We start from the raw sequence: 11,115 nt of genomic DNA, 5'->3' as shown, positions 1-11,115 counted from the left end.
CGACACGTTAGTATTTTTCTACGGTTTACTTTCGTTTATTTTAAGTAATATTTACTTACTATAGTTTCTTCAGCTAAATGTACAGGACTATCTCTTCTCATCACAACCCATCTTATAATTATTGGATGAATTAGATAAGCACAATACGTTGTTCTGCTAAACGGTATGAGTAATTTACTCGATAATAATTTATTCGCATATCCTGAAAATTTAAAAAATTTAATTGAAATTCGAAAATGAATGAAAATCTAAGTTGGAAAGGTAATTTTGGAACACTTTATTCGATGTCATTTTCATTCATTGACCAATGGGTCTTGGGTGCGGAGAACCAGAAGTTGAATTAAGTATTTGCCCTTTTTGAAAATAGTAAAAAAAGTGAACGTATTTTTTTTTAAATAGGATTGTACGTACCTCCATGACCTGTAGTACATGCGATTACTATCCATGATAGGCCTAATGCCCAAGCAGTATGACTTAGAGATGAATAAGCTGCAGCTGTAACTGAATTTAACTGCGTGTTATACAATCCGTACACAAGTGATAACATTGCCATGGTGCAAACAATCCATCCGCAAACTACAATCCACTACATAACAGAAAAAAAACATCGAGACATCTTAATAATTGTACATTTTTTAGAAAAATATTCGAAATATTCACACAAATTATCCCTCCTCTTACCCCCATATACAAAGGACATTCCCGGGTATTAATGTTAAAATGCCCCTGTTGCCGGATTTTTTTGAAATTTTTATTGAACATTGTTGGGCTAAATAATTCTTCACTCGCCTCACGTCCCCTCCCCCCTCCTGTCCACAATGACGAACAGATGGCACGCTTTTTTCGGGGAAAAGGTCATAATGAATGAGTTTTGAATAAAAAATTTGGATGCCATACAAAATACATAGAAGAGACACGAGTCCAGTCACTTGAATTTTTCCAAAAAAAATTTGGGCTCTCAGAGGGGAGATATTGACAAAAGAAAATTTGAAACCGCCATGTCCCCAACCCTAATTTCTCTTCTAAAAATACATTTAGATGAATACTATTTTGGAATTTTTTTCCAATTTTCCCTTCAGGGTTGGTCATTTATAAAAACTTGAAAAATCTCTATAACTTTTTTGAGGAGGGGGGGGGGTCATGGCATCGCCAAGAAAACGCTACTGCCGGTTATCTAGTTCTAAAATTTTGTATTCAGGCCACTAAAAATAGTAGAATGCTGAACAACTTTTTGAAAACCTCATTTTGAGTCCATGGGCACCTCCCTCCTCCAATTTTGGGGCAAACGAAGATTGACAATATAGGTGTCGTTATCACATGAATCGAACTTCCTGAACACGAATATGAAATTAGATTTACAGTTGGACCCCACTACGGGCCACATTTGGGGAGGGAGGCTTCTATAACATTGAGTTTTTTTGTGAAAAAAGCTTCAATGTAGATTTACACTCTGTAACTTCTCCAATAGGGTGTTCCTTAATTTTTTTGTGAAAATTTTTTTTTCGATTTTTTTCGCTCCCATCCTCCAAAAGCATGCCATTGGGTGAGAAAATAATACCCTGAAAATTTCAGCCCCCTAGGTGGAAAAAAGTCGTGCCGGTGGCCCCCCCCAATTTTCCCATAAACATGAAAAAATTGAAGTGTCGGGCAAAATTTTTAAAATTGTGAACTTTCTAGTTCTAATACCTCAGTTAAGTCCATACTTACGTAAAATCAACCTATATACCAATTTTAGCCCCCTATCTCCACCCAAGACTAACCAGTGGATTAGAGGGGAGAGCTCATATTTATGCCTACAGAAAAACTTCTTCAATCACGTTAGTAAAAATGAGTCGTGCTAGGGAGTACGTCTCTTCCCCCTCTCCCTAACTCAAAATATAAAAGAAATCAGAAAAATTGAAATTTTTACTTTTTTTCACATAACTATCCTTGGATTTGGTCCATTTTCATTAGAAATACTGTTAAATATTTTATGACCTGTCTACATGATGATAAGCTGGAACTTGTCTATGTCTCCTTCCCCAGAAAATGAAAAAAAAAGAATATTGTTACATTTTTTTCTTCCATATTCTAATCCTTGGATTTGGTCGATCTTCATCACAAAAGCACTACCTAAGTCAGACTTTTAAAAACTTGTAGAAAAAGGACAAATTTCTGAATTTTGACTTTGAGAAACATTAAAGTGGACGTTTTGTAATAAAATTAACTTGTGTTAAATTTTCACAGAAGACTTATTGACGTTCTGATATGTATTTTGTAATGTAAGACTTGAAAACTTGGAAAAAATCGTCAAGAATCCCTATCAATGAGATTTAATTTTCAAGTTTGAAGCAAAAAAAACATCGATGACTTGAAACTATCTTTGCAGAGGAGACTCCACCTCCATTCCAAAAAAAATTTTCAACTTTGTGGACTCTATCGTCTATGTAGGATTGTAGGTGGTGAGCATTGTAGAGGGGACTGAGAAAAGGGTTTTCTGGAAAAAAGAATTATCTAGAAGCATTCTGCACAGAGATAAAAAATTTTCACCTAATTACGAGTACCTATAGACATCAATTTTTATCTTTCCCAATATTCTTCAATTTTGAAAGTCTCGTAAAAATGGACCACCATCATTTGGAGGACAAAAGGGTGCTTTTCTTGAAAAAGTGGTCATCTAAAAGTACTCTGCTCAGAAATGAAACATTATCAACAAAGTATAGATATGAATTTTCATTTTTTCTGCTGATTTTTTTCAACTTTGAGGGGATTTAAAGGTACCTAACCAACATGATTTGAGAGACCGGGGGGAAGGTTTTTCTTGAAAAAGTGCTTATTCAGAAAGATTCTGCACATAAATAAAAAATGTTCAAAAAATTTCTACAGACATCAATTTATAATATTTTTTTTATTTTACCCAAATTTCGAGGGGCTCCATGCAAGAGAGCCAAAATCATTTGGGGGTCCAACAATGGGTTTTTCTCGAATAGGGGGTTAAGTAGAACAATTCTAATGTGGAAATGAGATATTTTCATCAAATTTTCCATAACTTTGATTTATTATCATTTTTTGTGATTTTTTTCAACTTTAAGGGGCTCCTACTAGGGGGCCAATATGGTTTGAAGGGCCGTGGAAATTTTTTTCTTGAAAACAGGATTATTTAGAAACATTCTGGCGCAGAAACAAAAAATTGTCATGAATAGAACTTTTTTTTGATTTTTTCCCCACTTAGGGGGCTACCGGCACCACTTTTTTTTGCAGATAGGAGACAAATAAAAAATAGGGAATTATTTTCTAACCTAGGGTCATGTTTTTGGGTGTTGGGAACTACAAAATTCCAACTTATCGAAATAAGGAACACCCTATTCCCCAATCAAGGTTGATCAAAAAACCTCGTATAGATGATAACAAACTTACTTTTTTCATAGGAATTTTACATTCTGTTTTGAACAATATCCACCCAACGATCATTCCTATCAAATAAGGACCGAATCTGGTCCATGGTTTGTCGTAAATTTTATCGAACAACGCTAAAGGATCATCAACACTGGAAAAAATATACAAGTTCGAATAAATATGACATTCACAATTCGAAAAAAATATATAGAAGTCATATATACGCATTAAAATTGAAAAAATAATCTTACTTGGGCATATGATTGTTTAAATATGCTATATAACCGGTTGTGCACCAGCTACAAACTAATAATACTGCGACAGATATCGAAGCTGCTTTAAAATGTCTGTAAACGAATAAACATGAAAACCCAGCATAAATTGACTGCATTACAATATTAAGAGGGGAAATAAGGGGGAAATACTGATCAGAAACATTGTATTATTTTCAAATTCCTCATAAGTACTCGTACCTTGATAGGTAAATAAGTATGTGGTTTTATTTACCTAACAGCTAAGATGAGTAGTACAATTCCAAGAATGTAAAACTGCGTATCGTCGGCCAAATACCAACTCCACAGCATGCACTGAAAAATTCAAAATACGACGTGTATTACGATCATTTCCATTTGTAAAAAATTTAATATGTTTTTCCGCCGAAAAATTTACTTGTACCTACCATTTCTTTGACAGGAAACAATGTGTTTATGTACAATAAATTCCTCCACCAATAATTAGGACAATTGAAGTGATCATCGGCGGGAGGATCGAAAACGGAATTATAATAAAACCATTTCATACTAATTTCCACTAATCCAAGGGTAAAAATATAAGGAACTGTTAACCTGAAACAATTGAATAGAATGTAGTGTTAATGCTCACGTCAGATTTTTTGTAACTCGCAACGCTGCTCGATTTTATGAGGGTAAAATTATATGAGAAATTTTTTTCATCATAAAGAGGGTCGTGTAGTTAGACACGGTGAAGATGGATTTATGGATAGATAAATCATAATTTAAATAACTACAAATCGTATAATACGAACCGGCAAAATCTGTAACCAAGTAATCCTATGAATTCAATACAATGAGAAAGGAACCCGGTGGTTTTCGTAATTTTGTTCACATTCACCTTAGCCATGGTTCGGAAGTATAAAAACGAAACCAATAAACCGCTGAAATTAAAAGTAATTTTGAGATATTTAGCAACGTTAAATTAATGACACAGTTACACGTAAATAGGTAATGAGATAGGTAGGTAGGATAGGTGTATGGAATAATACCTGATGAAGAAAAACGTATCCACAGTAAACGCTGTGTTGTTAATTGTTTGATATAAAACCTCACGTTCGACAACTTTTCTAAATTCCATATTATCTAGCAAGGAGAAAGAATTAACAAAAATTAATTTAAAATTATTTTTCATAAGCTTTCAAAGACGATTTAAATTGCACCAGCTTTTACACTTCACGTACCGGAATATTTGAAAGCTACGATGCAGGTATGGCCTAAAATAACCCAACCCATGCTAATTGATCGAAGACCATGAATAATAGGTATGGTATCGGCTCCAATCGAGCTATCGCAAATCTGGCGCATATTTCTAATCACCGAAAACGACAGAAAGACTTCTTGCCATACACCTGGAAACAGAAAGATTTTACATATTGAAAAATTGTCATATACGTTTTCAAAATTTCTATTACATCAATTCTGAAAAAAAGAACGAGTGCCAATTTCACGTAATTTTTTCCCTCCACTTTTCAACGTTATTGCTGCATGAAAATTATATTCGCGTGTGACTGTGTGAAATATTTCCAGCTGGATACTAAATAACATTCAAGTTGCCTTAACCTTAGGTACATCAATTCAGAATGAATATTATTTCGAAGAATTTTTTTATTATTCATCTGTCGCGTTATTAATGATATTTTATCGACTTGCAATTTTATTAACCAACTGCAGCATATGAATGAACGCAAGTGCACATCTTATTGTTAGGAATGCGTTTGCAAGGTTTGGCAGTAGTATAAGTTAATGGATTATTTTCAATACTGACGTAATGAAAATATAATTAAAAATGTATGTTTGACTAGAATATGAGACATAATGTAAACAAGAATACACTCGTACGTGTGTGAGTGGTCATGTTCTTGACGAAAATACATTTTTTCCAGAGTGAACAATTTTTTTTTGATCGTTTTGAATTAAGTATGAATTAATCATCTATTCATTTTTTTTTTTCGTTGAGGGTTTGCAGTTTAATGAGTGACGAAGCAATTTATAATGAAAAATTGCGATGATTGTCTAATTTACTTATAATACTCGTATGAATGCATAATACTAACCGTGCTTTGTATCTTCTGATTCTGAAGTAGGAGTTATGGTTCCATTTGAATTGTTTTGGCATTCTAAACATCGAACAAAAAATTGAAAAACTTGAGTACCAATAATAAGATTGAAAAGTAAATACTTAAAAGGGACGAAGAAACGGTAACATTGTTGAAATTCATGTAGTGATCTAGCAAGAAAGAATTTAGGAAAAATTTGAACTGCCTTTTGCTTAAGTAGGCAAAAGGTTTCACTTTCTGCAAAAATAGCAAAAAATCTCACGTTCATGTCAGAATAGTCGAAAAGTTTTGATCTGTCTCGGTTCTCTGACCAAAATTGTGAAAAAGTATATCTTTTTGCTGATTTTTCCCAAAAATTCTCGTTTTTTCTAAAATTGATTGAAATTGTCTTTTTTCTTCAGTTCAGTTTTTTTGCCTAAAATTTCCAAAAAATCCTTCCATTTTGCTCAAATTGTCGAAGTCTTGCTAGAAATTCTCGCTTTCTCAAAAATGATAGAAAGGCTAAAAATATAGTCGTATTTGTCTCACTCTTTTCTAAAAATTGATTAAAAGTCAACTTTTTTCGACTTGAACTGCAAAAATGTACTTATCATTTTTTGGCCTCCTAATTACCTAACTAAAGGTTTTGCTTCTGCTTTGATTATCAAAATCTTGCTTTTTGCCCAAAATTGACAAAATTCTGGCTTTTTCAAAAATTGACAAAAATTTTCGCTTTTTAGAAAAATTGCTAATGATTGTCGTTTTTTGCAGAAAATTCCAAAATATCCAATTTGTTATTCAAAATTGTCCAGAATTACTTAAAAGTAGTTGTTTTTCAATAATTGCCATGAAGTCTTGCTTTTTGCTAAAATTGTCAAAGTTTTGCCTTTTACAAAAAACTCACAAAAATTGGCATCATGACAAAATTTCTGCAATTTTTTTATTTTTTTCTCAAAAGTTCCAAGAAGTTTTCCTTTTTTTAAACAATTATCCAAAATACAGTTTTTTTTGCCGGAAATTGCCGAAAAGCCTTCCCTTTTGCTAAAATTGTCAAAATCTTGTATTTTGCCAAAAATTCTGCCCGCTTTTTTTAATATGAAAAAATTTTTGCTTCTCATCAAAACGGCTAATTTTTTAGAGAAAATTTCAAAAAGTCTCACAGTTTTCCAAAAGTTTTCCAAGTCTGGCTGTTTTGACAGAAATTGCGAAAAAATAGGTACCATTTTTTTTTCATTTTTAGCTTCTGATTACAAACTTAAGAAAAAGTCCAATTTTTCTGAAATTATCATAGTCTTGAACTTTTGATTTTGCTTTTTTACAAACATTCTCACCTTTTAACAAATTTTCAAAAATTACTCAAATGTCCTGTTTTTTTTTGCCACTGATTGCCAAAAAGTGTCACTTTTTCGCTAATAATTTCCCTAAGTTCCTACCTTATGCTCAAGTTTCCAAACTCTGGTTTTTTGCCAAAAATTCGTCTTCTTTCCAAAATTGCAAAAATGTTCACTTTGGTTGCCAAAAATTGCCGAATATTTTCGCTTTTTTACCAAAAAGTTGCAAAACTAGTCCGACTTTTTAAAATTGAAAACCAAAACATTTCAATTTGAAATATTCTATTTTTGGTCTTTTTTCTCTGCGTGAATTTTTAAAAAAAATGTTGTCACTTTTTTTTGGAAAAAATTTAGTACTAGCCCTGAGAAGACACAATGATCCCTTCTAATAAAAATTAGAAATGAAGTGGTATAACATTGATTATTATTAACTTGAAACTGTGTGAGGTCAAATATTTGCTCATTTTTTGAAACGTTTATCCAAATTTGGTAGAGAGCTGCCCCTCCTTCGTTTTTTTCATTTCAAAATTGCGTTTTTGTTTCGGTATTCGTCAACTTTTTCTTTTCCAGTCCAAAAATATATCTTTCAAAAAAAACTTCCATTTTTTTGTAAATTAATTCTATAGGTAGGTACAATTTATTAATTCTATGAACTTACCAACCATACATCCTTCAACTTCTACTTTGGCATTATCCATATACGGTTGAACGGGCGGATTAACAGCATAAGTGTAATTATCGTATTTGTAATTTTTACCAACACGACCATTCTTCCTTATCTTTTTTTGTTTTTCAATAGAAATATCGAGAATCGTACCAACGAATAGAAATACGAAAGCGAAAACCGACGAAACCCTGTAACAATAAAGAAAGAAATTTCATAAGCATAAAATTTGTTTCAATGACCTCGAAGATGAAAATAAAATCTTGGGCGAAAATCGCACAGGTATTTCGGTCTCATTAATCAATGACGCACCGCTGCCCTACATTTTGCATACGAGCTGAGTCATTGGCAATTGAGAAATTGCAGTACTTAGGCCTCATTAGACGCTCTACGTTGAAGTTCAAATTATATTAATGAATTGAATTTCTCGTAGATTATACGTACGATTTCGACATAACTTTATCAAAAGTTTCAACGATAGTGTTCCTTTAATCTTTTATTACCGGGTCTATGTACCATACTTACTGTAGGAATAATACCTTTCACATGGTTTAATGCACTCATTATTTGAATTTTTTCAAATTGCCTAGGTACCTAGTACCTATACTCGTTTCGATATAAATTAATGCTAGCGAGTAAATATCACAGAACAACTTACACAACGAGCCAAAACGTTTTGTCCTCTGTCATGTAATAGTAATCGTAATGAGATTTTATTTTGATTACTTCAGCTTCACGATTTTCTTCGTCATTATCAATCTTCAACGACTGTTCTACTAAAATATGAACATCTTCTTTGTTACAAGAGTAAGGTAAACACATACCAACGTATTGACTCCTGCCATGCTAATCGGGAAGAAAAAGTAATATTTCAATTTAATACATTCAACAAGATGGTCGCATTTAGTGCTGACGTATGTAAAATGACGAGAATAAGATTTACTTTTCTAATTCCTGGTATGTTCAATGATAAATTAGCCGCTGCGATCGAAAATTCTATTGGGAAGGGTATATCTGGCTCTTGAGAGGAGATCTCTCGACATAAAGTACGTGATCCCATCCAGTACGGGTTTCCCCAAAAATAACTTCCACCGTAATGGCCGCCGGAATCGAACACTGAAACAAAAATAGGTACGAATTTTAGTACAACTCAAATATGTTATGCTGGGCAGGTCTAATGCTAATGCATGTTTTTCGTCAACTTAAATCAAAATCTTCAGCTGATAAGCAACTTTGTTTTGTTGTGTGTTGACTTTAATTATTATTTTGTTACTTTGGGAATAGGTATTATTGCTTTGTTTTATTACATTCGTGTTGAAAGGTATTTAGGTAGGTAGTGTAGGTAAAGGTATATACTCGTATGATTACTTCAGTCAATTTCCACAAAAACCGTAATCATAGGCAAAGATCATTAACAAAAAAAAAATCATCATGTTACACTGACATCTTTATAATGGTGGTAATTTTTTCACACCTTACAGGATATGTACCTACTTGGAAAAAATCGTCGCAAAACTTCAATTTCATGGACATAAGTACAAGAGACAACATTATTAAGGAACGTGTAATCAAGAAATTAGAAGGTATCATTAAAATTGCTGAAAATATCAGCACGAAAATGATCTAAGATGTACTTGGAAAATTTCAAAGTGTTGAATCAAAAATGACTCGAAATAACATGTTTTGGAATCATTTAAAATGGACTAAAATTTGATCAGATATCTTTTTAATTTATTAAAACGATTGTACATGAAAAAATATTCCAATTGCGACAAAATTGTTGAAAATCTTGACCCTGAATGCATGACAAAAACCTTGAATGAAAAGCTTATCTACTCATCTTGTAAATAAATTGAAGGGGGAAACGCCCTTTCAAAAAAAATGTAGCACTTACCTTTTAAAATGAATTTTCAATGGTAAAGAGAGATTGAAAGATATTTGTCAACTTCTATAGAGCTGAAATTTAGCTCATTGGAAGAGCGAGTCATTTGTCATTCACATCAGAATCGGATATTTTGAGCTGTCGAAGCTGATTTTTCAATTTCTAGTGAATTTTTGAAAATGGTGGCCATGAGAAAGTAAATCTCGAGATAACTTTTTTCCATTGAAAATTGGCCAATAGATATTAATAAAACAACATAACTGAGTAAAAAATTCACTTACAATTCTTATAAATTTTAGTCAATTTAAGAAAACGAAATTCTCTATTTTTTTAGGTGTGATTTTCCTCACTAAAGTCAAAAGTGAACTGCAAAGCACAAAGGTAGTGAGAATATCACCGAAATGGAAAATTCTTAGAGTTGTAGCTAGCCAATTGCACATTTTGAGATTTTTTGAGGCATTTTTCTAAAACATTTAAGCCTAAAAAATGAATTTTTTCTTGATCATGTCGGAAGTGGTTCTCAAAATGCCTTGTTACATACTTGAAATATGACCTAGAATGAATCGTCAATTCCGATCAAGCAGAAATTTGGCTAACTGAAAGAGCATGTCACTCACTCCTCAGAATCAAATCTTCAGCTACCGGAGTTGATTTTTCAATATTTGCCGAATTATTGTTGAAAATGGTCAAAATAGCCTGTTGGTATATCAATTTTCTACAAAATGAAACGACGTTTGTGTAATAAAATCACCCCGCCCCAAATTGATCGAACAAGATGTCTAACAGGTTCTGCTAGTCCTACTACAGTTCTACTTTTTCTCAAAAGTCCTTTTAGTCCTACTTTCCAACAATTTTATCCAAAAATTCTACTTTTTTTTCAATAAGACTTTCTCAAATTTTCAATTTTCCTCCTTTTTTCCGGAATTTTGAACAAATTTTTGCAGAGAAGGGCTCATTTGTCGACTTTTTTAGATTTTGAATGACACGTTTTTGAGAGCTTTGCCCTCTTTTTTTCAACATACATAGAAACCGTATTGTTCAAATTCAAGAAATGTTCAAGTATGAATCAGAAAAATGAACTTCTCTCATCATAAAGAAACTTCTTGTTTTTACTTCTGGAAACATGATTGAATTTTTGAAAGCTTTTGGCTTCGCTTCACTCGAGCTTGTTTGCTATTATTTTTCAAGTTTGAATTTTTTTTTTCAAATAATCATCATTCGAATTTTAAAATTTTGAAACAAAAATAATCAACTTCTTCATGTATCACACCAGAACATATCGTTTTCATACTCCTCAAAATATCAATTTTTGGGAGCTTTTGCCCACGTTTCGCTCGGGTCTGTTTGCTTTTCTATTTTCAATTTTTAATTTTCGAATAAAAAGTCATCATTTAAATTTTAAAATCTTGAAGCAAAATTATAAACTTTTTATTAGTAGGTACATAACTCATCAGTCATCACCCAAAAAAACATCGTTTTTAATTTATACCTAGGTATCGAAATACCGATTTTCGAGAGTTTTTGCCCTAATCGC

At 32.4% G+C, this 11,115-nt stretch overlaps 1 protein-coding gene across 1 annotated transcript in view; it reads right to left on the bottom strand.

The window, feature by feature from the left end:
- Positions 1-11,115, bottom strand: part of LOC135835510 (O-acyltransferase like protein-like) — a 40,019-nt gene that overhangs the window by 644 nt on the left and 28,260 nt on the right. The window contains exons 2-14 of the mRNA XM_065349778.1: positions 8,643-8,815; positions 8,358-8,545; positions 7,694-7,890; positions 5,723-5,785; positions 4,850-5,017; positions 4,658-4,751; positions 4,421-4,549; positions 4,055-4,220; positions 3,883-3,962; positions 3,627-3,722; positions 3,397-3,526; positions 412-586; positions 60-202 (exon numbers count right to left, since the gene is read on the bottom strand). Coding sequence (XP_065205850.1) covers positions 60-202; positions 412-586; positions 3,397-3,526; positions 3,627-3,722; positions 3,883-3,962; positions 4,055-4,220; positions 4,421-4,549; positions 4,658-4,751; positions 4,850-5,017; positions 5,723-5,785; positions 7,694-7,890; positions 8,358-8,545; positions 8,643-8,815 — 1,802 coding nt within the window. The remainder of the gene's footprint in view (positions 1-59; positions 203-411; positions 587-3,396; positions 3,527-3,626; positions 3,723-3,882; positions 3,963-4,054; positions 4,221-4,420; positions 4,550-4,657; positions 4,752-4,849; positions 5,018-5,722; positions 5,786-7,693; positions 7,891-8,357; positions 8,546-8,642; positions 8,816-11,115) is intronic.

The sequence above is a fragment of the Planococcus citri genome, chromosome 2 (assembly GCF_950023065.1).
Source record: "Planococcus citri chromosome 2, ihPlaCitr1.1, whole genome shotgun sequence".
NCBI lineage: Eukaryota > Metazoa > Arthropoda > Insecta > Hemiptera > Pseudococcidae > Planococcus > Planococcus citri.
Note: the sequence above shows the minus strand (reverse complement) of the source record. Positions and strands in the feature narration are given on the sequence as shown.